General features: G+C 37.0%; 1 protein-coding gene across 2 annotated transcripts; it reads left to right on the top strand.

The window, feature by feature from the left end:
- Nucleotides 1–6,758: 6,758 nt before the first annotated feature.
- On the top strand, nt 6,759–22,762 carry TMEM33 (transmembrane protein 33). Of its 2 annotated transcripts, none has more exons than XM_025290116.2 (7): nt 6,759–7,086; nt 9,429–9,523; nt 10,059–10,246; nt 13,947–14,014; nt 14,927–15,060; nt 19,756–19,839; nt 20,796–21,142. In XM_025290116.2, exons 1-7 carry the CDS (start codon nt 7,042–7,044, stop codon nt 20,797–20,799), a joined length of 618 nt encoding a protein of 205 aa, XP_025145901.1. In that variant the 5' UTR covers nt 6,759–7,041; the 3' UTR covers nt 20,800–21,142. The 2 variants fall into 2 exon arrangements, with proteins under 2 accessions (XP_025145901.1, XP_006073902.1); XM_006073840.3 differs by having other exon boundaries at nt 6,760–7,086; nt 21,081–22,762.
- The last annotated feature ends 2,894 nt before the right edge of the window (nt 22,763–25,656 follow it).

The following is a 25,656-nucleotide window of genomic DNA, read 5'->3' as shown; positions in this document are numbered from 1 at the left end:
GCTCGAAATTCTCCAACCAAGGCTTCAGCAATATGCGAACCATGAACTTCCTGATGTTCAAGCTGGTTTTAGAAAAGGCAGAGGAACCAGAGATCAAATTGCCGACATCCGTTGGATCATCGAAAAAGCAAGAGAGTTCCAGAAAAACATCTACTTTTGCTTTATTGACTACACCAAAGCCTTTGACTGTGTGGATCACAACAAGCTGTGGAAAATTCTTAAAGAGATGGGAATACCAGATCACCTTACCTGCCTCCTTAGAAATCTGTATGCAGGTCAGGAAGCAGCGGTTAGTATTGGACATGGAACAACAGACTGGTTTCAAATCAGGAAATGAATATGTCAAGGCTGTATATTGTCACCCTGCTTATTTAACTTACATGCAGAGGACATCATGCAAAATGCCAAGCTGGATGAAGCACAAGCCAGAATCAAGATTGCCAGGAGAAATATCAATAACCTCAGATGTGCAGATGACACCACTCCTATGGCAGAAAGTGAAGAAGAACTAAAGAGCCTCTTTATGAAAGTGAAAGAGGATAGTGAAAAAGTTGACTTAAAGCTCAACATTCAGAAAACTAAGATCATGGCATTTGGTCCCATCACTTCATGGCAAATAGATGGGGAAACAATGGAAACAGTGAGAGACTATTTTGGAGGGCTCAAAAATCACTGCAGATGGTGACTGCAGTCGTGAAATTAAAAGATGCTTGCTCCTTGGAAGAAAAGCTATGACCAACCTAGACAGCATATTAAAAAACAGAGACATTATTTTACCAACAAGGTCTGTCTAGGCAAAGCTATGGTTTTTCCAGTAGTCATATATGGATGTGAGAGTTGGACTGTAAAGAAAGCTGAGCACCAAAGAATTGATGTTTTTGAACTGTGGTGTTGGAGAAGACTCTTGAGAGTCCCTTGGATTGCAAGGAGATTCAACCAGTCCATCTTAAAGGAAATCAGTCCTGAATATTCACTGGAAGGACTGATGCTGAAACTGCAAAACTTTGGCCACCTGATCTGAAGAACCAACTCATTGGAAGATACCCTGATGTTGGGAAAGATTGAAGGCGGGAGGAGAAGGGGGCAACAAAGGATGAGATGGTTGGATGGCATCATTGACACAATGGACATGAGTTTGAGTAGGCTCTGGAAGTTGGTGATGGACAGGGAAGCCTGGCATGCTGCAATCCATGGGGTCACAAAGAGTCGGACACTACTGAGCCACTGAACTGAACTGAAGAATAATAAAAGACAACACAATAGAAAGAGAGGCAAAAAAAGAGAAGACTCCTAAATGGCCAATAAAGTTGTGAAAAGATGCTCAACCTCATGTTACTTCAGTTCAGTTCAGTCGCTCAGTCGTGTCCAACTCTTTGCGACTCCATGAATCACAGCATGCCAGGCCTCACTGTCCATCACCAACTCCCGGAGTTCACTCAAAATCACGTCCATTGAGTCAGTGATGCCATCCAGCCATCTCATCCTCTGTCACCCCCTTTTCCTCCTGCCTCCAATCCCTCCCAGCATCAGAGTCTTTTCCAATGAGTCAACTCTTCGCATGAGGTGGCCAAAGTACTGGAGTTTCAGCTTTAGCACCATTCCTTCCAAAGAACACTAAGGGCTGATCTCCTTTAGAATGGACTGGTTGGATCTCCTTGCAGGCCAAGTGAACTGAACTGAACTGAAGTACAGCCACTTGGGGGAGTAAAATTGCAATTATTTTAATATACAAGGTTGAAGATACCCTATGGCTTACCCATTCCACTCCAAATATTTACTCTAGATACATGCTTAAAACTCTTCACTGTAGAATTGATTTTAAAAGTGAAAAGCTAAATGTTCATCATTAAGATTAATTTTGGTAATTCATAAATAAACAAACTAAGCCTAGGTATACTAACGTGGACATAGCTTAAACACTGAAAAAAGGAGGCTCCAAGAGGATACATGAAGTATGGTACCATCTATTAAAAACCTTAAAGGATTCAAAGCTGTACTGTATATTGTTTATTCTCCATGTACCTAGGTAATAAGCATGTATGTAATAAAACAATAAAAACATGAACAGAAAGAATATAGTAACTTCCGTGAAGAGGTAGCTCTGGGTGACTGGGTTGATGGGATGGAGATGATTTTCAACTGTATATGTATTGCTTTAAGAAAAAGAAAATATATAAAGTAAATATGGCAAGAGATTAACTTCTGTGACACATTGATTCCTGGGAGTTAAAAAAAGAGGTTTTCTGAAAGATCTGCTGGCACTGATAATTTTAATGGAATTGACTAAACCATAAATTCCACTGCAGGTGATGCCAGTTTGATCCCTGGTCAGAAAATTAACATCTGGCATGCCACCAGGTGTGACCAAAAAAAAAAAGTTTAAAAATAAATAAATAGTAAATCATAAATAAGTGTACAAGGCTATTCACCAAAAGTCCTCCACCTTCTTCTACTTTCTATTTTCTCAAGTTTCCTTTCTCAAATATAAGACCTTTGATAAGGATATAAAAGTTATCTTTCTGAGAACATGTCACACTAGTTCTTTTCCAACCTCTTTTTCTTTCTGTAAGAAAGGCATCTTACTCAATCTTCTGAGTCTTAGTAGCTGCCAAATTTTCTAGGGCACTAAACAAAGAGACAATTTAAAATACCAGGCTAGATGTTAGGAAAAAATTTCACTCAATAACCATGTAAACAAATCCTTTTGCAATCTCAGTGACTTTTGTATGGGAGGAAAAAAGTTTTCCCTTAACCCTCCTTAGTTTCATTGGCTGCAGTCCTATAAATTAGACTGACAAAAAAGAGTAACAAGAGAAAATCAAAGTTTATTAACACGGGAAGTTTATAACATGCATGATTCATACACGTGGGAGTAACTCAAAGGGGGTGGTTAAAACTCTGGCATATGCAGCATCTTAACAAAAAGTGACAAGACAAAGGAAAAGGACTTTTGAGTTTCTAGAGTGGCAAATTGTGGGAAGGCAACTATATAGAGGAATTAATGGAAAATGAGGGCTAGTTAGTAAAGTTTGTTACATAGATTGCTTTGGTGCCATGTCTGCGCTGATTCGGGTAACTTTCGTCCTTCTTGGTAGAGAGAGGAGGAGGAAATTTTTCACAAATTTATGTTCTGTTTTTAGGTAAATGGAGGGGAGAACAGATTCTCAATTGCTGCTTCTCAACTGCCTTCAGCTTAAAATAACCCTTATGCCAAAGTGACATATCCTGCTGCTGTTCACGTTCAATACCACTGAAAAAACAAACTGAGTTGTCAGTTGATTTAATATTATATATGATACCTGATAATAAATTACCATATAATTTTGGGCATACTAAAACTCAGAAGGCATTACATTGCTATAACAAAATTCCTTTTATTTTCTTCTAAGCTTTTTAATGTGGAAAATTTTAACGCAGATGAAATCAGAGAATAATATAATACTCTTCCATCTTGATTGAAGAATTATTAACACTTTGTTGCATTTGCTTTTGTTCTATCTGTCCATCCATCTACTTAGTTTTTTTTTTTTTTGCTGACACTTTTGAATATAAGTTGCAGACATCCTGAAACTACCTCTAAATCACATATCCCTCAAAAAAAATTAACAATAGTCACATAATGTCTTCTAATATTCACTCTGTAATTGAGTGTCTATAATTTATAACTGTCCCCAAATGTCTTTTATTGCTCTCTCCCAACCTAGAGTCTAGACAATCAAACCATGCACTTGGCTCTTATGATTTTGCATGTGTGTATGCATCAAGTGTGCTCAGTCATATCTGACTCTTTGAGACCCTGTGTACTGTAGCCCCCCGGGATGCTCTGTCCATGGAATTTTCCAGGCAAGAATACTGGAGTGGGTTGCCATTTCCTACTCCAGGGCATCTTCCCCACCCAGGGATCAAACCTGTGTCTCTTGCATCTCTTGCATTGGCAGGCAGATTCTTTACCACTAGAGCCACCTGGGAACCCCTGCTAGGGCTTTGTACATGCTTTTAATTTGGAATAACTCTTTCACCTTTTGTAGTGATACTTATTTTTTGAAGGATCCTGGACAGTTATTTTGTAGAAATCAAAATTGCATTTTGATTTTTGTCTCATGCTGTTGTTTAAGTTGTTAATCTGTCTCTTTACATTTTCTGTAGCCTGGAGGTTAGGTCTAGATGGGCAGGATTGAATTTGGAGTAAATATTCTGCCAAGAATTTCTTTAGAGAATATTGTAAATATTATGTCATATCAGGAGACAGCATCAGGATAACCCAGTGTATTTATGGTGCTAAATTTGATCTCTTGATTAAGGTTTAATTGACATGTTTCTCCACGGAAAAGATTCATTTTTTTAACTACAAATCTCTGGAGTGACACTTTAGAATTGTGTCAATATTGTGCCATCAACATTTCTCTCAATGGTTTTAGCATTCACTGATGGGCCTTTCTATTATTAGTGGACATTAGTCCATTAGTGGACTAATTCTACATTAATATTATTTTATGGCCATTTTTTAATGTATTTATTTTTAATTGAATATTTTTTTATAATCATAAATACAGGGATTTCCCTGGCAGTCCAATGGTTAAGAATCTGTGTTTTCACTGCAGGGGGCGCCCAGATTGAGCCCTGGTCAGAAAACTAAGATCCCACATGCCACCGGGTGGGGCCAAAAAAACCAATAACGTTTAAAAATAAATAAATAAATTATAAATACAGTGTATAAGGCTATTCACTGCAAGTCCTCTACCTTCTTCTACTGTCCACTTTCTCATGTTTCCTTTCTGAAATGTAAGACCTTTGATAAGAATATAAATTTATCAGGTTATAATACAAAAGAGAATCAAATAAATTCTCCAATAGAATAGGAATATATTGGGACTTCCCTGGCTGTCCAGTGGTTAGAACTCTGACTTTCACTACCACCGACATGGATTTGATCCCTGGTCAGGGAACTAAGGGCTTCCCAGTTGGCTATAGTGGTAAAGAATCTACCTGCCAATGCAGGAGACACGAGAGACTTAGGTTTGATCTTTGGGTTGGGAAGATCCCCTACAGTAGGAAATGGCAAACTACTCCAGTATTCTTGCCTGGAGAATCCCATGGACAGAGGAGCCTGGCAGGCCACACTCCAAGGGGTGGCAAAGAGTTGGACACGGCTGAGCAGCAGGCCTGGCAAGGGAGGGAACTAAGATTCCACAAGCCAGGAAAAAAAGAGTCATGCTTTTCAAGTGTGGTACCAGCTGCCTATATATCTCTAGTCAGCTTCCTACTTCCAAAAGCCTCAGGTTTTTATTCTCAGTCTCCAGATCTTCTAAGTCTTCCTTCTCTACAGCTCTTCTCTAGGTCTTGGAAGATGACCTTCCCTCTCCAGCCTACTCAAACCTAGTCAGCCACCAATCTTGAATGGCCTCTCCAAGTCATCTTTCCTCTTCTCTTCCCCCACAACACTGCTTTGGTTCAGAATCCCATCACTTTTCCCCTTGTATATGCAATGGCCTCCCTATAAAGCCCCTGGATTTATTTATTTATTTTTTTTTTTTGGTGTTTATGTATTTGGCTGTGCTGGGTTTTATTTGAGGCATGCAGGATCTTTATTTGTGGCATGAGAACTATTAACTGTGAACCTGTGGGATCTAGCTCTCCTACCAGGGATTGAACTTGGGCCTCCTGCACTTGGAGCTCAGAGTCTTGGCCACTGGACCACCAGGGAAGTCCGCAAGTCCCTGGTGTTTTAAACTTTTTATTTATTTATTTTTGGCTGTGCTGAGTCTTCATTGCTCCTGGTGGTATTGGCTTTCTCTAGTTGTGGTGAGGGGGCCTACTCTGTAGCCACAATTCACGTGCTTCTCTTGTTGAGGAGCACAGGTTTTAGGGCAGGAGGCCTTCAGTAGTTCTGCATTCCGGCTCAGTGGTTGTAGTGCACAAGCTTAGTTGCCCACTTGCTCCTGGGATCTTCTCAGGTCAGGGATCAAACCTGTGTCCCCTGCATTGCAAGAAGGACTCTTAACCACTGGACCACCAGGGAAGCCTGCCCCTGGTGGGCTTATGGATTTGCCCCTCTGATCATCCCCTTATCCTGTTTCCAGGGTGATCTTTGTGGTTATACTCAACTGTCCAGTTGCTTCATGCACTTTCTGTTGCTGTCTGCATTCCCCTTCCCCATTTAGCCAACTTCTCCTTGTACTTCAAAACTTTGCGCCAGAATTAGGTTTTCTAGGAACGCTTCCGGGACCCCTCTGATTCAGGCCTCCTGCTGTGTGCCGCCTGTGATTAACTCCGCCTCTGCACGCATTACAGAAGCACTGGGCTGTGACTGCGGTTTCTCCTCTCTCTCCCGCAGTCTGTGTCATAACCATCTTGAAATATTCCTTGCCAAGTACGGAGCTTGTCGCATAGCAGCTCTCATTTAGTGCTTGTTGAAATAACTAATTTTAGAGGTAGCATCAAAGAGCTTCGTGGGCTTCTGAAAGAAAATGGCAAAGAAAACATTTCCGAGGCTTCTGTATCAGGGAGTAGAGAGCCTTTGTGGTTTGGCCACAGGTAGAGTGGACCAGCTCTGAGAGGACGATGAGGCAAAAGCTGCTTCGGCTGCCGGGCTTCTTAGCTTACAGAGCAATGGGCGTGTACGAAACGGGAATCCAAAGCAAGAAAAACGACACTTCCCGTCATGCCTCAGGGCACCGCTCCGCTTTCCCCTCTGCGTCACCGCCTCTTCCCCACGGAAGCGAAGCGAGCACTTCCGGGTTCGGCAATAACCTGGAGCCGGTGGCGTTAGGTCGGTCTTGTTCCGAAGCTCCGCCTTCGTCTCGGTCTTTCTGGAAACCCATCTTTGCTCTTGGCCGTGCCAGGCGGGTATTTTCCGTCCGTTGCGGGTGCCCTTGGGACAGTCCGCTACACTGAAGCGGCGAGACCTTTTGTTCTGTGAAGGTTCGGAAGCTCTCGCAGAGAACAGGGAAGCCGGTTCCCGGAGTTGCGGCCCCGGCGCTGACCTTCCTTCTTTTTTCCCTTCCCGATTGCAGCGTCTCAGACGCTAGTGTGAGCGCCCCCATGGCGGATACGGCCCCCAACGGCCCCCAAGGGGCGGGCGCAGTGGTAAGTAAGCGGACAGGATCGTTTGGCTTGATTTGCAAGTTAGGAAGGAGCTGGGAGTGTTGAAAGTCGGGTCCCAGGCGTTCCACCGGCTCTTTGCTTTCGGGACTGGGATTAGTGATGGGGGTGGGGGTGGGGAGAGAGCCGATCGTAAGCTTAGACTTAGACGGAGCTAAAGTTTCTGATTCGGCAGCGACAACAGGCGGGCCTCCAGCAGTGGCCCTCACTTGTATGCCCACCTGAATGCCGAGGACAGAGGGCCTTCTCGTCTTTTCCCACCCTTCGGTCTCTGTCCTAGGTCCCACGGTTGAAGATGCGACCTGAGATTGTGCTGTGACGCACGCCTCATTCCGCACACGCGGGCTGGCAGAGAACAGGTCTGCCGCTTTTTAAGCAAAAGAAGGAGAGCGGTTTTTTTCTCTTTTCCTCCTTCGTCATTTTACGAAGAGAAATATTAAGCTTATGTAAACTTTTATTTTTAGGATGCGTATCTGCTGCTTATTGTCTTTTTTTTTGTACCAGAAGCATAATTGTACTTAAACACTAAGCATGTGAATTGAGCCAATCACTTTTTAAAAAAATGTGCAGCATCTCTCTCAGTGCACACCTTTTTTATTTTGCTGAACCATTTCAGAGTTACATGCGTCATTATAATTAACCCATAATGTAGTACATTTTTGTACAGACCACAATGCAGTTACCTAAAAATTTTTGTAGTTCATTTTGCAAATGTAACGTTGCTACTTGTTACTACCTAATATACAATTCATATTTAAATTTCCTTAATTGTCCTTTAAATTGCTTCCTTCTTGTCCAAACTCAATAAAAAAAAACTTGCAGTGTGTTTACTGGCCTTTGGTCCCTTTCAGTCTGAAATAATTCCTTTGGTCTTCTCTTCCCATTTTTGTCTTACCAGAGTCCACACCTGTTGTTTTGCAGAATGCTCCTTAAATTGAAATTGTCTAATTTTTTGTCCCGCCCCCCCCCACCCTCCCCCGACTAGATTCAGGTTAAATGCTTGGTAGGAATATTAAATAAGAGAGATTTCGTTCTTCTCAGGGCATTTTATATATATCAGGAAGCATCTTATGTTGATATATCCCATCACTGGAGTTTGGTCATTTGGCTTTGGTGGTGTCCACCAGATTCTCTATGGTAAAGATAACTTACTCTCTTTGTGAATAAAAAGTATTCTGTGTCATGATACTTTAAGATTATGTGAATAATTTTTCACCTCAATATTTTTTTTCACCCAAAGATCCTTTGATATTTTTTGCCTGAATTATTTGTCATGGTCAGTCAGTTCAGTCTTAAAATGTAAACCAATACATTTTCTTAGATCTTTTTTAAACTGTGTAATTAAAAAATGCACATGCGTAAAAGTGTACGAGGTAAAATGCAAAATCAATGATTTATCACAAAATGAATACCCTAAACAAATAGATTTTAAAGAAATGTTCTAAAATTAAATTTCAGACAGTCGTGTACAGTCTGAATATTTGTAGAGAAACTGAGCACTGTAAGCTGGATTCATCCTTCCTCTTGACTTACTGGTGAACATTTAAATTTACAAGAGTAACATGTAGTAGGTTTGGATAGAATAAACCCAGAAGCATGTATCTGAAATTACCTGCATACTGTTAGAAAGCCTGCAGTAAAATTAAAAACATCCTTGAATTTTAAAATAGGCTTGCGTTTTTTTCCCCAGAGTTTTTTAAACTTTTCTCTACTTTCGAAAGAGAATTAAAGTTAGATTGCTTCCAGCAGTGTTTGAGACTCCAGGTTAAAACCTGTTAGGTTTGAAATCCTTTTTATGTAATCATTGTTTCTAAAACATTAAATAAAATACAGAATAGCAGAATCCATCACACATAGTAAAAGTATTGTTTTTGTGAAATTTATTTTAAATACTCACATGTTTATCTTGGGTCTTGATGTAAAAATTGTTTATGTAGAGTCTTTCAAAAAAATGTAAAAGCCACTTTAGAATTTGAATATGAAATACATTTTGAGAAAATCAATTTTAAGTTGTTGAATTAGTGTGATGGACATATCTTTTAGCAAAATGCAGCAAAAGAAAAGATAGAATGAGGAAAAAGTGGAGAAGAAAGTGATATGTGGATGTTTAGGGCCACAGAAATCTGTGAAAGACTTGTCAGGGAGCTTTCAGGAGAAGAAGAAACTCACTGATGAAGAAACAATTGCCCTAAGAGTTACACCTAAAAAACCAGTTGCTACAGGAGCCGTGAGACATTTTGAATAGGAATAAAATTGCAAAATAGTCATCCTTTAAAACATAATCTGCAAGCTTAATTTAACTACAGTATTTTTCTTTTTAAATTCAGCAATTCATGATGGCCAATAAACTGGACACAGCAATGTGGCTTTCTCGCTTATTCACAGTTTACTGCTCTGCTTTGTTTGTTCTGCCTCTTCTTGGGTATGTATTATACAAGTTTCTGCTGTTGGTATTCACTTGTTCAGTCATTTTTTTCTGGAGTACCTTTTTAGATGTCACACTTTGTTAAACAGCCAGGGGTTTGATAAACAATAAAACACATGTCTCATCCTTAAAGGTACTAATATTCTAGTAATAGTACCAACTGGAGGTATATTGTATATTATGTGCTTTGTGAAAAGTAACATCACATTGAAAATCTGAGAGAAAATGAATGTGGGGATGAGTTCATGTTTTTTCGCCTTTTTGAGTGTTTAAGAGGAAGAATGGCTGCTTTAGAAAATTCAGTTGGATATTGTACATCAGTTATACTTCAATAGAAATAAATGTTCAGTTGGGTATATATATAAAATGATGCTTCTAAAAAGCTTCAGTAAAGTCACATAATTTTTTTTTTCTATTCTGAAGTAATAGATTTAGGTATTAGGTGTTGTGCAATTATGATGCAATTCACAAAGGAGGAAGAGGTATGGTAGCTGTTTATGTCTCCTGATGATCTCTCCACTGTAATTTGCAGGTTGCATGAAGCGGCAAGCTTTTACCAACGTGCTCTGCTGGCAAATGCTCTCACTAGTGCTCTGAGGCTGCACCAAAGACTACCACACTTCCAGTTAAGCAGAGCGTTCCTGGCCCAGGCTTTGTTAGAGGACAGCTGCCACTACCTGTTGTATTCACTCATCTTTGTCAATTCCTACCCTGTTACAAGTATCCTTTTTTACCGTTTTGACAGTGAAATTGCCTGCTGAATGTAGGGACATCACTTTTGATTATTTTTTTGCTACTGGAAGGATTCAGCAATGAGGGTGTTCCGTGAAGCCTGGGTTGGTTGGTTTGTTGGTACTTCTTTTGAAAGAAGATACGTTAAGTGTAAGAGTGTGTCTGACTCTTAAAATGTGAAGTCCAAATTTTGAAGAGGTGATTGGGAATTTTGAACTTTAATATTTGATCTTATAAACTTCTCTGTTAGCAATGGATATTGCAAATTTCAGATTCAAAGCACAAGCCCATGGAGGACTTATATTTTAATATGTAAGTTTATTTCATTTAATTCACACCTTCTTTGGGAAGATACCCAGATGTCTTGCTTTAAGAAAAGAGAAATTCTTAGCTCTATCTTTTAACTGTAAGTAAGCTAGAAACAAAAGGAAATTAATCAAGAAATAACTTATATTTAAGCTGAGAATGAGGTAATTAATAAAGTAAAAAGAAATTAGTATTTGCTTTGAATAGCCTGCAATGCAGGAGTGAAGTGAAGAAGTGAAGTCGCTCAGTTGTGTCCGACTCTTTGTGACCCCGTGGACTGATGGCTCCTCAGTCCACGGGACTTTCCAGGCAAGAGTACTGGAGTGGGTTGCCATTTCCTTCTCCAGGAGATCTTCCCAACCCAGGGATCGAATCTGAGCCTCCCGCATTGTAGGCAGACGCTTTACCGTCTGAGCTACCAGGGAAGCCAGCGATGCAGGAGACGCTGGTGCAATTCCTGGGTTGGAAAGATCCTCTGGAGAAGGGACAGGCTACCCACTCCAGTATTCTTGGGCTTCCCTGGTGGCTCAGATGGTAAAGAATTAGCCTGCAATGCAGGGGACCTGAGTTTGATCCCTGGGTTGGGGAGATCCCCTGGAGGATGACATAGCAACCCACTCCAGTATTCTTGCCTGGAGAATCCCCATGGACAGAGGAGCCTAACAGGCTGTAGTCCATGGGGTCGAAAAGAGTCAGACACAACTGAGCCACTAAGCACAGCACAGCACAAAGTAGAAAATAAGGACAGACTCATGGATTTTTGGAATTTGTATGTTTACACATTTCAGAAATATGTTGTGGGATAATAGGTATTTTTTAAATGGAGGGGAAGACATTCTGCAGTTTGATGTTTGGGAAGCAATAGGTTTAACATTGCTAAACAGATTCTTTACTGTGAGACCTTTGATACGGTAATGTGCATTGTGAGACTACGAGTTACCAGTCTTTCCTAAACTCAATCATTTGAATCAGTTGTCCACCCATCTACCCAGCTCCCCTTGAATCATCCCTCAGGAAAATATTCTGTACTTTAAGAAGTGCTGCTCTTAAGTGTTCTTGAATATTTATGATACAACTGTACATAATGGAAAGCACAATAAAATATGTCTCTAACACAAGTCTTAAGGAAAAGAGAATGGAAGGAAAAATTTTTTGAGCACCTATTTTGCCAGTGTATATAAACTTGACGTATTTAATCCTTGCAACATTCTAAAGAAAATTATTTTGAGCATTGTATTATTGAGGCTCAAGGAGTTTAAAATAACCGGCCTGATAGCACATTGGCAAGTAAATAGTAGTGTAGGTAAAACTTGCTAGATAATCCTTGTCCTGCAGCTGTAAGCGATAAGCACGTTTGTTGACATATTGGATTGACCTCTTTTTATCAGCCACATTCATTGAGGTTCTTTACAATCAGCAATATTAAAATTCTTGCTTTTCTGAGATATAATGGGAAATTATATAGAGATTCTTGTTTCTGCCCTTAGTAGCTTAAAATTTCCTTGAAGAGAAAAATAGAAATGGTAGAAACTGTGTTTTCTAGAAAAAATGACTCACAACAGTGAAGACATCCTCTTTGCCTTTTCTGTCCAGTTATTTGCTGTGCCCTCTCTAGGGAATGTTGAAGATTAAGGATTTAATGTTCTTTAATTCTTACTGGGAGGGGAGTATGTAGTGGGAATAACATAAGCTATTAATTGGCAAGAAATACTAATCTGATTCCTAAAGTAGTTAGGTATTACATTAGTAAAAGTGAGCCCAAAGTCATGTTCTGATCTTTGCTCTTACAAAGGTGATGATATATTGTCCTATTTCTGTTATGCACTCTTTGTCCCTTGAATTTTCTAAATAGTTTAACAATGAATGCTAAAATTATGAGTATCTTATCAAGGATTTCTGAACTATAGAATGTTAGAGATAGGACTTATTAGAAACCCCTAGCTTTGATCACGGAGAAGGAAATGACAACCCACTCCAGTGTTCTTGCCTGGAGAATCCCAGGCACGGGGGAGCCTGGTGGGCTGCCATCTCTGGGGTCGCACAGAGTCGGACACGACTGAAGCGACTTAGCAGCAGCAGCAGCAGCAGCTTGGATCACTGCAAATTTGTACAGCAGAAAATGGAACTTGGCCTAGGGAACTGAAGTTAGTGTCAGAGCCAAGAATGAGACCCAGATACCTTGACTCTGAATTCAGGGTTCTGTTAAAAGTGTAAAGCTATTTTTATGTATGTGTGATCTCTTCTCATAAATTGGCATTTTATTTAATTCTTAGAAGTGACAGGGAAGGTTTGGTCAGGATATTAATCGGAGAACTTTTATGTTAGAGAGTTAGAATTCTTACAACACTTGGCTGTGGGTCAGTGTTTTACTTGCCAGTGGGAACTTTGGAACCTTTGGGTCCTAAATGATGAGTTGTGGTTATAATGAATTTGATACTCAGATTGTGTCATAGTGGGCATCATTTCCCTCACACCAAGCTTCCATTTGGTGTAGAAAAATATCATGGATTATTTTTTATAAATTGCTACTGTTTTGAGGACAAGTGTTTTTGCCATTTATGATTAACAGTCTATTATCATTTCATGGAAATAACTTGGACAAGCGGGGGTTTTTTGTTATCAACCTAGCAGAAGTTGGGATAAATAGAGTATTTTGAGCAATTTCCATTTTTTTTAAAAAAGCTAAAAGAAAATTGTATATATTATCTATCACAAAAAGCCAAATGATGAAACTTAAAATAAGGATTCTTTGTTCATGTCTATAATTAAAACTGATGAAACTCTCATTTGAGTATATATACAAACCAGGTATACAATGTCTTTTTTATTTGTACAGATTGAGAATACCTTAACCATGAAAGCTTGACTATAAAAGCTTGATTGGAACAGTATCTGAAAATAATGAAGTCCTTGTAGGAAAAAGGAATTAAATATCTATAGTTGAGGAAAATTTGGGAACTACTTCTTAAACCATTACCCTATACTCTTTCCTAAGTTGATGAAAGCAGTACAAAGACTGTGTTGGTATTTGATGGCTAAGGGATTCCATCCAGAATGACCATTGTGTGATTAAAAGCCGTATTACTTATCACTTTGAGGTGGCCTAGATTTTAATTTAGCAAATGTTCACAATATGTTATATACTAGAAATAGGTGAAAAAACTTTTTCACTATTTATAAAAAGAACTGTGGGTTAAAAAAAAGGACTTTGTTTACATATTTTAAAAAAACTTCATTTTATAAAGTATCAGTAAAACAGAAGCCATCAGTGAACTCATTTTAGCAGATGCTATTTCAGATATGTATACTTGAACATAATACATACCCTGTTGTGCAAAGTACTTGATGAATTTGTAATGTTTTCCTTAATTATTTTCTTCAGTGAGCATTTTCCCAGTCTTGTTATTTTCTTTGCTTCATGCTGCCACATACACAAAAAAGATTCTTGATGTAAGTAAAACAATGTTGGCCTTGTCTTTTGACTCCCGGATTTACAGGTAGTTGACACAAATTTGAGTTCTAAGACATTTGGGCATGTGTCTCAGAAAGTTCCTATGTTCCTTACAGACTTGCTCTAAATTAGTGATTTGAAAATTTTGGAATTTTTTATTGTTTCAATAAAATAGTACATTTTTTCAAAATGGATTGTAATTAAAATCACTGTCCAATTCCTGGAGGAGTGTCTGAAGTTTGAAATATATTTGATAAGTTGTCAGAAGTCTCTTGTTCTGTCAGTGATTTTAACATACTAGATGAGTAGAGTGTACTGAATTTCTTTACACTAATGTTCAAAACTAATGCTTTTCTAAAACATTTTCTTATTCCTGAGTTGGAACATTAGCCTAATAACCTCCATGTGCCAGGAAGATTGACTGCATATGCACTGAAGTTTAAATTAAAATATCCAAAAATTTGCCTTGTGTTGGCCTTTTTCTTTATCTCCATAGTTCTTGGGTTACAGCAGTAACTGAACTTTGTGATTTCTATCTTTAATTAACTAAGGAATCTCAGATACTTTATGTTTCTGCATAGCCAGATTTTGTTATGGTTGAGAGAAATCAGCACCACTTTTAGTGGAATAATCGAATCTTTCTTAAGGAAAACAAAGCATCAGTGAATGAAAAGGGCTTTTATTAAAGTTCTCTATTTAATTCTTCAAATATAGAAAATACAGTGAAGCGGGAAAATATGTTAACTTTTGTCCCTAACTGAATGGTTTGTAAATTTTTATACCATCATTTTCAAATAATTGTCTTTTGATTGTATTGCATGTTAGATATACCATTTATCTAAGGAAAGAAAATAATTGAGTGATCAAAAATGCTTTCATGACTTCTAATATTTGTTTTCTTATGTTTTAAGGCAAAGGGTTCAAATAGTTTACCTCTGCTGAGATCTCTCTTGGATAAATTAAGCGCTAATCAACAGAATATTCTGAAGTTCATTGCTTGTAATGAAATATTCTTGATGCCTGCTACAGTTTTTATGCTTTTCAGGTAAGAATAAAAATACATTTATTTTAGGAGGCTGATGTCTAAGTGAATATAATAAATGTATCAACTCAAACTTCATGCGGCTTAAATCTGTTGAAGTAAACCCTGACATGTAGAGCTCGATGGATCTTGGCAGTCGCCTTCTCATGTGACGGTGGAGCGCTGCTACGATAGTGCTGCTGCTGTGGTCGACTGGAGTAAACCTAGGAATCGGTCTTCTTTATTGTTCCTTATGAGTTATTTAACATTTTAAAATTATCTTCCAAATAACTACTTTTGAAAGAGTCTTAGAAAGGCTAATGTAGTCCATTGTAACATTACTGAGATTATTTTTCCCATACTGGAGAAAAATCTGAAAAGTTAAGGTCGGCATTGATAGCTGCCTACTGCCACCTCCTTATTTTGAATGTTAGTTATGAGAAGAATGCGTAAGTAAAGAAAACCTTCCTTTTGAAAATAGAACATTAAGATAGTATTGACCTCAGTATCTGTATTCTTGCATTTAAGTTATAAAACTACGTTTCTCTCGAGAGGGCAAGGCTGATTCATGTTGTTGTACAGCAGAAACTTAACACAGCATTGTTAAGCAGTTATACTCCAATTAAAAAATAAATTTTAAAAAATGTAAAAATATGTAAAGGAAAATAGCTAAATAAAACTACATTTCTTCCCAGATTATTGCTTTCTCAATTTTCAGTTTCTCAGGTAATAGGACATTACAGATAAAAAACTAAAATATCATTTAACTGTGAAGGCTAGTTGCAATTCTGTCCTCTCCTTCCCAGAGCTAAGGAATTTGATATGAGTACATATATGTAGTTATTTTAAAGTGCTTACACAGATAGGTAGGAAATGTATCTTATTTTATGGGTGTGGGGCTTTGTTTAGTTTTTATTATACATCACAAGCATCAGTGGTGTGCATCTTGCTTTTTTTACTCATACAGTATGTTTTTGTGACCTGTTTATATTGACATTCACAGTTCTGGTTTGTCTTGTTTAATGGCTGTATAGTGTTCCATCATATTATTATGCTGCATTTTATTACCCATTGCCCTGTTAATGGCCATTTGTTTTCAGACTTTTACTTTTCCAAATGTTGCTGCAGTAACCATTTTTTTTTACCTGTCTGCTTCTACTTTTGTGTGAATCCATATATACTTTTACTGAGTCTAAGCTGGGTATATTTTATATTTAATAGACCATGTACCAAATTGCCCTCTAATAGATCTGTGTTACCTATTTTCCATAATCTCATTAGTTTGTAACATTTTTGTCTATGAAATATTTCATTTTAATGTTCATTGCCTTGATTAACTAGTGATGTTTTTATATACCAACAGTTACTCCTTTCCTTAGCAGTGTTTCTTTAAGCTGGTAAGAGAGTTTTTTAGATTTCCTCATAAATACATCTGTACCATTGTTGTAAATAATACTTTCCTCTGAAAATTCCAGGATCACCACATGTTGTTAAGCTGTGGGGTTCCAAACTAGATAATATAATTTAAATAGGGTCCTAGAATGGTACATGGAGAAGGAAATGGCAACCCACTCCAGTGTTCCTGCCTGGAGAATCCCAGGGACGGGGGAGCCTGGTGGGCTGTCGTCTCTGGGTTGCACGGAGTCGGACACGACTGAAGCGACTTAGCAGCAGAATGGTACAATGGAAAAACTTCTTACTGGGTGTCAGGGAGCTGGATTCTGGTTGATTTGACAGTTAACTAGGCCTTCTGGGCCTTATTTTTCTACATTTAAAAAACTAATAGTAGTTGAAATTAGTAACTTCCAAAAATCCTTCCAATTGTAACGTTCCGTGAATATTAAGTGTAGAATTTGATGCAGCTGTATTTGTCTCTGGAATTTTGTCTTCTGGAATTCAGCTCTGGAATTTTCACCCTAGAAGCTAGTTCATCTTTTTTTGTGATCCTCATCATATTGGTGAAAGGAACCTTTTACCCTCTTACTTTCTTGCTCATTTTTCTGTTTCTTGGGTCGCCTGGTCTTGGGTATCCCCAGATTCTGTGATTTGCTTTATGTATCTGAGTGAAAGTTAAAATGTAGCTACCAAAACTAACTCTGTATGTGGAGATAATTGGTGTCTATTCAGGTTAATAAGCAGAATAGTTTGTTCTCCTTTTAAGTAAGCTGAAGAGAATTACAGTGAAATGCTGAGATGCCAAGCACACTTAAACAAAAAACCTCATTATTGGAACTGTAGTGAATTTTTTGTTGGCATACCAAGTTTTACTATGTTAGTATATTAAGTCAGTTGTGGTATTTAGTCTTTTATTTAAACACTTAAAATGTACAAATTGATCTTAATTTTTAAGATTATTGTAAAGGAAATGAGAATTTACCAAAATATTTAAATAGAAGAATCATGTTGTTATTTTTAAAAAGGAAAACTAAGTAATAAAGTATTATTCAATTCCCTAATAAGAGAAGCTATTAATGGTTCAAGTATGTCACTTGAGTATAACACAGATTATAAAATTAAACATTTCAAGTCATTATTCCTTAAATGCTACCTTTCATGGTAGAAGCACAGTCTAATATTAGAAGGCCTTATTATTAAGTTAAATTTGTAGCAATAATGCATAAAACTCTGTATTTAGAAGTGAACAGTTTATGAGTTTATCTTAGACATGTAGTCTGTGAGTTAGTTTATCTTATATAATATACACACATGTGCAAAGACAGATAAAAGGATGATCATTTTGGGTTTGTTCATTAGTAGAGAGCTTGTTAGTACATGCATAAAATGGAATATTTCAGGTTGTAAAAAGAATAAGATAATTTGTGGGTTGTGATAGGGGATGATTGCTAAGATACAGTAAATTTAAAATTAGTTGAGAACTGTGTAGGGTATTTATATTTGAGGTGTGTGTTTCAAGGCATATATGTTTCATTCTGTTTCATCCTTTTTTTTGGAGTATAGTTGTTTTATAACGTTGTGTTAGTCTCTGTTGTACAACATTGTGAATCAGCTATATGTGTCCATATAGCCTCTCCCTCTTGACCCTTCCTCCCGCTCCCCTATCCCACCCCTCTAGGTCATCACAGAGCACTGAGCTGAGCTCCCTGTGCTATATGGAAGCTTCCCACTAGCTGTCTATTTTGCACATGGTGATGCATATATGTCAGTGCTGCTCTCAATCTGTTCTACCCTCTTCTTCCCACCCTGTGTTTACATGTCCCTTCTCTGCCTTCTCTACATCTGCATCTCTGCTCCTGCCCTGCAAGTATGTTCATCAGTACCTTTTCTAGATTCCATATATATGCGCTCATGTATGATACTTACTTTTCTCTTTCTGACGTATTCCCTCTGTATGACAGACTCTAGGTACATCCACAGGGTTCTTCTTCTTTAAAATAGGAATGATAATACCACTTCCTTTCTAGAGTTAACAGTTCAGTGCATTACAGAGTGAGCGCTGCATGTTAGCCATTATATATACTTTTTGATGTAAATTTCTGGAAGGCTATATTAGAGACTGCTATAACTGATTAAGGAACTAACTTGGATGATGGAAAATTTGTGTTTCATTGGATAGTCTTTTCTACTTAATGTGTTCTGTAATGCCTCTATTTTTCAATATACAGAGTTAAAATTTTATCACATGATTTATTGAAGAAAGTAGATATATCTAGTTATAAATTGTAATCATGTAAATTTTTATTATGAAAGTAATACAGTTGGGGGTGCAGGGAGGCTGAAAAGGAGAATCGCCTGGCAGTCCAGTGGTTAAGACTCTGTGCTTCTACTGCAGGGTGCTGGGACTGGATCCCTACTCAGGGAACTAAGATCCCACAAGCTCTGTGGGTCTGCCAAGGGTGAGTGGGGAGGCTAAAAAATTTAACCTAAAAATCAAACCACATTTAGGATCTTGATGCATTTATTCTACCCAAGATTTTTAAAATATAGTTGTAATAATATGTATAGCTTTATATCCTGCTTTGTTCAGAGTTCCTGTGTAGTTTTCAGTAGTCAAGATTTTAAGTAATTGCATACTGAATCCATCAAATATACATATAATTTACTTAGCCCTGCTACCCAACTGGGCTTCCCTGGTGGTTCAGATGGTAAAGAATCCACCTGCAATGCAGGAGACCCAGGTTCAATCCCTGGGTGGAGAAGATCCCCTGGAGAAGGCTACCCACTCCAGTATTCTTGCCTGGAGACCGTTAGGTTCTTGCTGTGTTTTATTTATGGTTGTTTTAGTGAACATCTTAAAATAGTTTTTCCTAGGGAAGGATTCCAGACTTAGAATTTCAGAAACATGTATATGACTCTTGGGGTATTATGATTGTCATTTTAACCAAGAAAAATAAATAATATAGGCTATGTTTAGCCTATACTCACATTTACTAGTGAGCCTATATGGTTTTATTAATTTTTTTATTTGTTTATACCAAATAAACTACTTCTCATTTTAAATATTTTATAAAAAGTTTTAAAACTTGATTACCAATTATTAATGGAAGTTGTTGAAGCATTTATATAACATTTTCTGATTTATTTAGTAGCTTTAAAAAATTTAACAATACCTACGTGAATAACTTGGACTTAGATATGATAGATATTATTATGATGATTTGATGAATGTAAACACATTGTCCAGTTAAGTTGCCTTTAAATGTTGAGCATACATATGAATCGATAATGTGTATTTATTTCCCTTGTATTTGTTTATTTCAGTGGTCAAGGAAGTTTGTTTCAGCCTTTTATATACTATAGATTCCTTACTCTTCGATACTCTTCTCGAAGAAATCCATATTGTCGGTAAGCTTGTGATTAGTTTAAATCTGTTTTATTTATTAATAGTATTGTGAAATATACCATTTATAACTTTTAAGAGTTATTTAACTTTTATATTAGAATTTAGAAGCAAGCAATGTTTTTGCGAATCTAAGTTCTAGGATTGATGAGGAGGTGCTTGCTTTTCAGACATTAAGACTGGAGTTTTCTTGACCACATCTAAAACAGTGCTAAAGTGTAAGGAATTTAAAACTGTGTAGGACAAAAGTCTCCCTCTCCTGGTACTGTCCTAGTTGAGGAAACACATCACAAATAAGAAAGGAAACAGTAGTGCAGGATGTAGTATTCACATGTCAACCTGTGATGAATTTCGTGTTTATTGTATCAGTACTGTAGTCCACAAGAGAGGAGAGAGCATTGAGCCAGAAGAGAGAAGAGCCCAGGAAAGTTTCACAAAATACTTTAATTTGTTCTGGAAGGATTAAAGACTTTCAATAGACAGTGAGAAGAAGGAAAGCATTTTAGGTAGGAAAACAATAGGAGCACAAGTTCAGAGGCAGTAAGATAAACACAGTTTAAGGGGCACATATGTAGGCCTGTTTGACCAGAAGGGAAATTCTGAGTGGTGAGTGGTTAGGGCAGAGATTTTAAAGGTATATTGGAACCATATCGTAAAACTTCTTGAGCCTCAGGGTAAGAAGTTTGGAACTCAGTACTTTTTAGATGTAGAGGAATGATGGTGGGCTACAGTCCATGGGGTCACGGAGTCTTACACGACTCAGCAGCTAAATGACAGCAATATTTATTGAGCATCTTCTGAGTTTCCTCATTGAAACTTCACTGTGACTCCAATAAGTACATATTCCCATTTTTCAGATGAGGAAGGCTCTAAGAGGCAGTATGTTCTTTTAAGGAAATGGTAGGAGGGGTTGCTCATACTAGATAACTTTCACATTCTTGCTCTCTTTTTTTAAACCTAGTTGAATTTGCGTAAGTCAGATGTGAAGATTATGTGACTCAACTGTAAAGGAAATACAAATCATCCCTAATCTCAGCCCTTAGAGAGCCATTTGTTAAATGAATATTTTCCCCAAAAAAGGACACAGGTATTGATTTGGGGAATTTTAATTCTGTATGTTGCCTGCAGTACATCCTGGTTATTACTAATTCAGATTCTTTAGTGCAAAGCCCTTTATCAGCATTTACTCTTGAATCACATTGCTTTTTCATTGAGTTTCTGAAAGAAAACATATTTTATGTTGCAGGACCTTGTTTAATGAACTGAGAATTGTTGTTGAACATCTTATAATGAAACCTGCTTGCCCACTGTTTGTGAGAAGACTTTGTCTCCAGAGTATTGCCTTTATAAGCAGACTGGCACCAACAGTTGCATAGTGTAACATCCAGCTAAGTTATACACAATGTAAATAAGCATTGTTAGCTGCTGGTACTTCTTCTGCTAGGGATGGATAATTCCAGGTGTAAAACTGACCTCAATGCAATTTACATAATTTACATAAATGCATCTCAAAAGAAAAGTAATCATTTTCCTGGCATGTTTAGTCAAGCCTATCAAACACTTTCTGAGAAACTCTATTGTGATTGTTGTTAATAGTTAAGGAAGTTTGAATCTTGTGATAAATGTATCAGGAATTCTTTAGATGCTGCTGTGCCTTTATCATGAAGTACATTTATTTGTCTGGTAAAAATAGCTCTAAAGTTTGTTTTCATCTAATTGGTAACCTGAATTTACATCTGGCATGAGTTCATTATGATAATATTAACATGTAAATTCAGTATACTTTGAGACAGTATTCTTTTGCCATTCAGTAATTTTGGTTGATGGTTGTAACAAAAACACTTCCCTCCTTCTGTATTTAATTTCAAAGTGCTTTTATGTAAATTTTGTACTGCTTCATCAGGACAGATTTATTTTGGATTTCTTTATGTATCTTATACTATGACCTTCCAAAATTTTATTTTCATATTTACTTCTGTGGCTTTGGGGTTTTTTTCTTACAGGCCCAACTCAAAGGTTGTTAACCAACTGGGTAAACATTTGTGGTCACCTAAGCATTTTACATCAGCGAGCAGTAGTCATACAGTTTTCCTCTCAGAGACAGGTTGAGTAACAGTTCTCAAATAGTAAATCCTTTTAGGATTGTGGATACAATTACTTAGATCAGATTCTTGACTGCCAGTTTTCTCAGTTTCTTAGGCTTGAATTTTCATAGATAGTTGCACCAGTTCAGGTGCCCTTTGAAAGGAATGTAAGTGAAGATTGAGCTGTGACTGAACTTTGTATCTGTTCTGAAATAATAATGAAGATCATACATACCTACCTATCAAATTTCATTTAAAAGATTAAATAGAAAGGTTTATAGGTGTTGGTTATTGATTGGGAATGGGGCCAGAGGAGTTGTGGGGGAAATAGTGTGCATTTCAGTCTTGTAATGCATGGATAAATTTAGAGGAATTGAATGTATTATGCAACTGTGATTTGAGTTGTTTAACATATGAAACACATTTGTTGAGCTTCCATCAACTCCCTTTTAAAATTCATTCTGACCTTTATTTATTATTGCATGATTGGAAATGTTTAAAACATTGCAAAATGTTAATGCAGAGTAATGTAATGGTTTTTGTAACCAGTTTTCTTCTATGTGCATGTAATTTGGATTTCTCAAATATACTCAGTGACTTAGCAGTAACATCAGTTTTCTTTTTATTCTACTTTTTGGTCTATAGAAATGTGATACTTACTTGATAGCTCAACTGTAACCAGCTATTTTTGTAATTTTGTAATATTATCTACAAAGGTAGAGAAGCTTCATAATACACAGTCGATTGTTGGGGGGCACTCATTGTCACTATGTGTATAATCTGATGGTTTTAAAAACTAAATTTTCTAGAGCAATAAAGTAACTTTAATGTTAAGTAAACAATATATTATTTCTAATGATGTTTTTACAAATTCGAATTATATCAAGAAATTATGGCAGCTGAAGGCATATTTATTTTTTAAGTTACTAAGTTTCTTTGTTTTCTACAATTTTTTTATCTTGAGATAATTTTAGATTTGTAGAAAAGTTGTAAAAAATAGTAGAGTTTCTATATATCCTTTACTCAGCTTCCCCTTGTATTAACAGATTCCATAACTATAGAACATTTATCAGAACTAAGAAATTAACCCTGGGACAATATATTAACTACTAAGATGTGGAACTTAAATTTCACCAGTTTTTCCATTTATTGATTTCCTTTCTGTGCTCTCTTTTAACCACGATTGTTAAGTATGCCTGTTTTTTATTTTGAAAATTATTATTGACCAAAAAGATTTTCCTAAAGGAAATAACTTAGGTGGGTTTTAATGAAAAGAATTTAACATTAATACTATTAAAATTTAAAATTCTCTGTGCTTCAGAAGTTGAGGCTTTTATCATATAATGGGATTATACTTCTGATATATTTTTTAAAGAAAAGTTTGGCTTATAAATAAGCTTCCCTGGTGGCTCAGATGGTAACGAATCTGCCTGCAGTGCAGGAGACCCAAGTTCAGTCCCTGGGTCGGGAAGATTCCCTGGAGAAGGAAATGGCAACCCACTCCAGTGTTCTTGCCTGGACAGAAGGGCCTGGTGGGTTACAGTCCATGAGGTTGCAAAGAGTGGGACACAACTGAGCAACTAACACTTTCACTTTCCTTTCACTAAACTCATAAAAAAATAAATCCTACAATTTGAGCATTGCTAGATGTTTAGTTTGCATGAACTTGTAGTTAGGAATTTTGCAGTATGAATATGTACAGACAGCTCATTTGACATCTGAAAGTACAGTGTAACTTTATGTCTGTCAAGTTAAAATTAAAGAAATACAGGAACTTCCTTGGTGATCCAGTGGTTAAGACTCCACCAGTCCAATGCAGAGTGTGTGAGTTCAAGCCCTGGTCAAGGAACTAAGATCTCACATGCCGCGAGGCCAAAAAAGTAAAATTGTATGTCTTGGATGTCATTTACACAATGCAAAATGTATAACAAAAAAGGAAATTATTATAATAGAGTATATAGAATGAGTATACTAGGAAAAGTTACAGCTGCTGAATTTATTTTAAATACAGCATAGCTGAATTTATTTTTATGTGTTTAAAAACAGTTGATTTAACATCTAGACTATCTGATTGTTTAGGAAGTTGTATAGTGCTGCTCTTCTAGCACTTTTAAATATTAAACTTTCTTGGACAGGTGTAGGCCTCCTACAGAATCTACTTTATTCTAACAAAGATTCTGTATTCCTTTTGTATACTTGATTCCTCATGAATTTTAACTATTTAATGTCAGTCCAAAGAGAAATTTGTTTAATAAAGTTTGAGATCAGAATGAATGAAACTAATTTTGAGGGATTGTGGTAAAGATCCTTATGTAATGCTAACAAATGTGTTTTAATTAACATAGGTCTGAAGCTCCTCTCCACCCCCTACCCAAAGCCCTTTTTGATCTGCTAGCTTAATGCTTTCACCCAGATTGAAGCTGATTTTTATTCTGTGGTGAAAACCTCAAGGGAGAAAGTAACCAGTTATGCTGATGAGCAGTAGGTGGCACTCTTTCCTCAAGTAGTCCCCAGCTGTTTATCATGCCATGTTGAAAGGTTAAATGCCACTAAATCCTGAGTCAGCCATAAAACTAAGGGCCTGAATTCCATGATTCTCTTTAATATGTAATTATTCAACATTCAGTAAATATTTAGTAAGCATTTACTCTTGAGTACATTTTTTAAATACAAAAACGTTCAAAAGCTGGAGTAAGTACCCTGTTAATATCTGCTTCCTAGGTAAATAGAATAGGCCAGTTAGTGGTATTACTCAGATCAGTCTCTCTGCTGTTTTTGTTTTTGTTTCCCTAAGTGCCTAAGTTACCTAAACATGTCAGTTATAAAATTGTTCTTTCACCTTCATTTTCAGGTATAGAGAAAATGGTACTTAATTTTTTTCATGGTCATTTTGTAGGTAAACAAGTTACAGCCAGTTCCATCTCTTAAAATTAAGACTTCACAGTAATACAAAAGCATGTCGATAATTTTGGATATTAGGAATGGTGCCTAGATTTGTAAATTCAGTTTGAGTTACAGAGACAGCTAATTTCATTTAACACCTCACTGAAATTTCTCTAGAATTAAGAGAATTCTGAGAGGCTATATGATGGCATAGTTCAATGGATTTAGTGTATACCAAAGGCATATATGTTTTGTAAATCCAGGAGTTGTTTCCAGAAATTATTTTAATGAGCAGTCCTCTTCTAATACTCTGGGTGGAAAGTTGTATTTGGATCTGGTATTAAGGATAAGAAAGAAGCTGCTCAATGTTTGGGAAGTTTCCTGGTGGTAGTTACTCTGTGACATGGGTATCTTCTAAGCTGGTATTCAGGAGGGTTCTTAGGAGGAACACATCTCCGTGTGAGGGCTTAACTCTAGAGTAGTCTTTGTCCTCTTAGGCAGTGCAAATAGGAAAACTGACCTGCACTGAATATGAGTTGATGTGACCAGAGATAAAGTACAGTATTTTTTTAGTCTAAACCAGTTCCTTTTTCTTAGGAAATGATAGGAAAAAATTGTTGCTAGATATCTTTGCTGGAATCTAAAAATTACCTTATATTCCAGGAGAAGGAAAGGCCCAAGAATCATTTTACTTTTTCCATCATAGTTTTCTGAAGCTACTTTTAAAAAATACATATATGTGCTCAGTACTTTTGAACTAACTTCTTTTTTCCCTTGGTTCATAACAGTTTAAATTCCAAACTTTTGACTTTTTTTTTTTTGTAATTTTAAGATAAATGCTTTTGACATGAATTT

This window comes from Bubalus bubalis, chromosome 7, assembly GCF_019923935.1.
Source record: "Bubalus bubalis isolate 160015118507 breed Murrah chromosome 7, NDDB_SH_1, whole genome shotgun sequence".
NCBI lineage: Eukaryota > Metazoa > Chordata > Mammalia > Artiodactyla > Bovidae > Bubalus > Bubalus bubalis.
Note: the sequence above shows the minus strand (reverse complement) of the source record. Positions and strands in the feature narration are given on the sequence as shown.

Coding starts and splice junctions, on each gene's coding strand:
- TMEM33 (XM_006073840.3), top strand. CDS start 7,042: ATGGCGGATACGGCCCCCAACGGCCCCCAAGGGGCGGGCGCAGTG. Junction 9,524..10,058: donor TTTGTTCTGCCTCTTCTTGG/GTATGTATTATA, acceptor TGTAATTTGCAG/GTTGCATGAAGCGGCAAGCT. Junction 14,015..14,926: donor ACACAAAAAAGATTCTTGAT/GTAAGTAAAACA, acceptor TTATGTTTTAAG/GCAAAGGGTTCAAATAGTTT.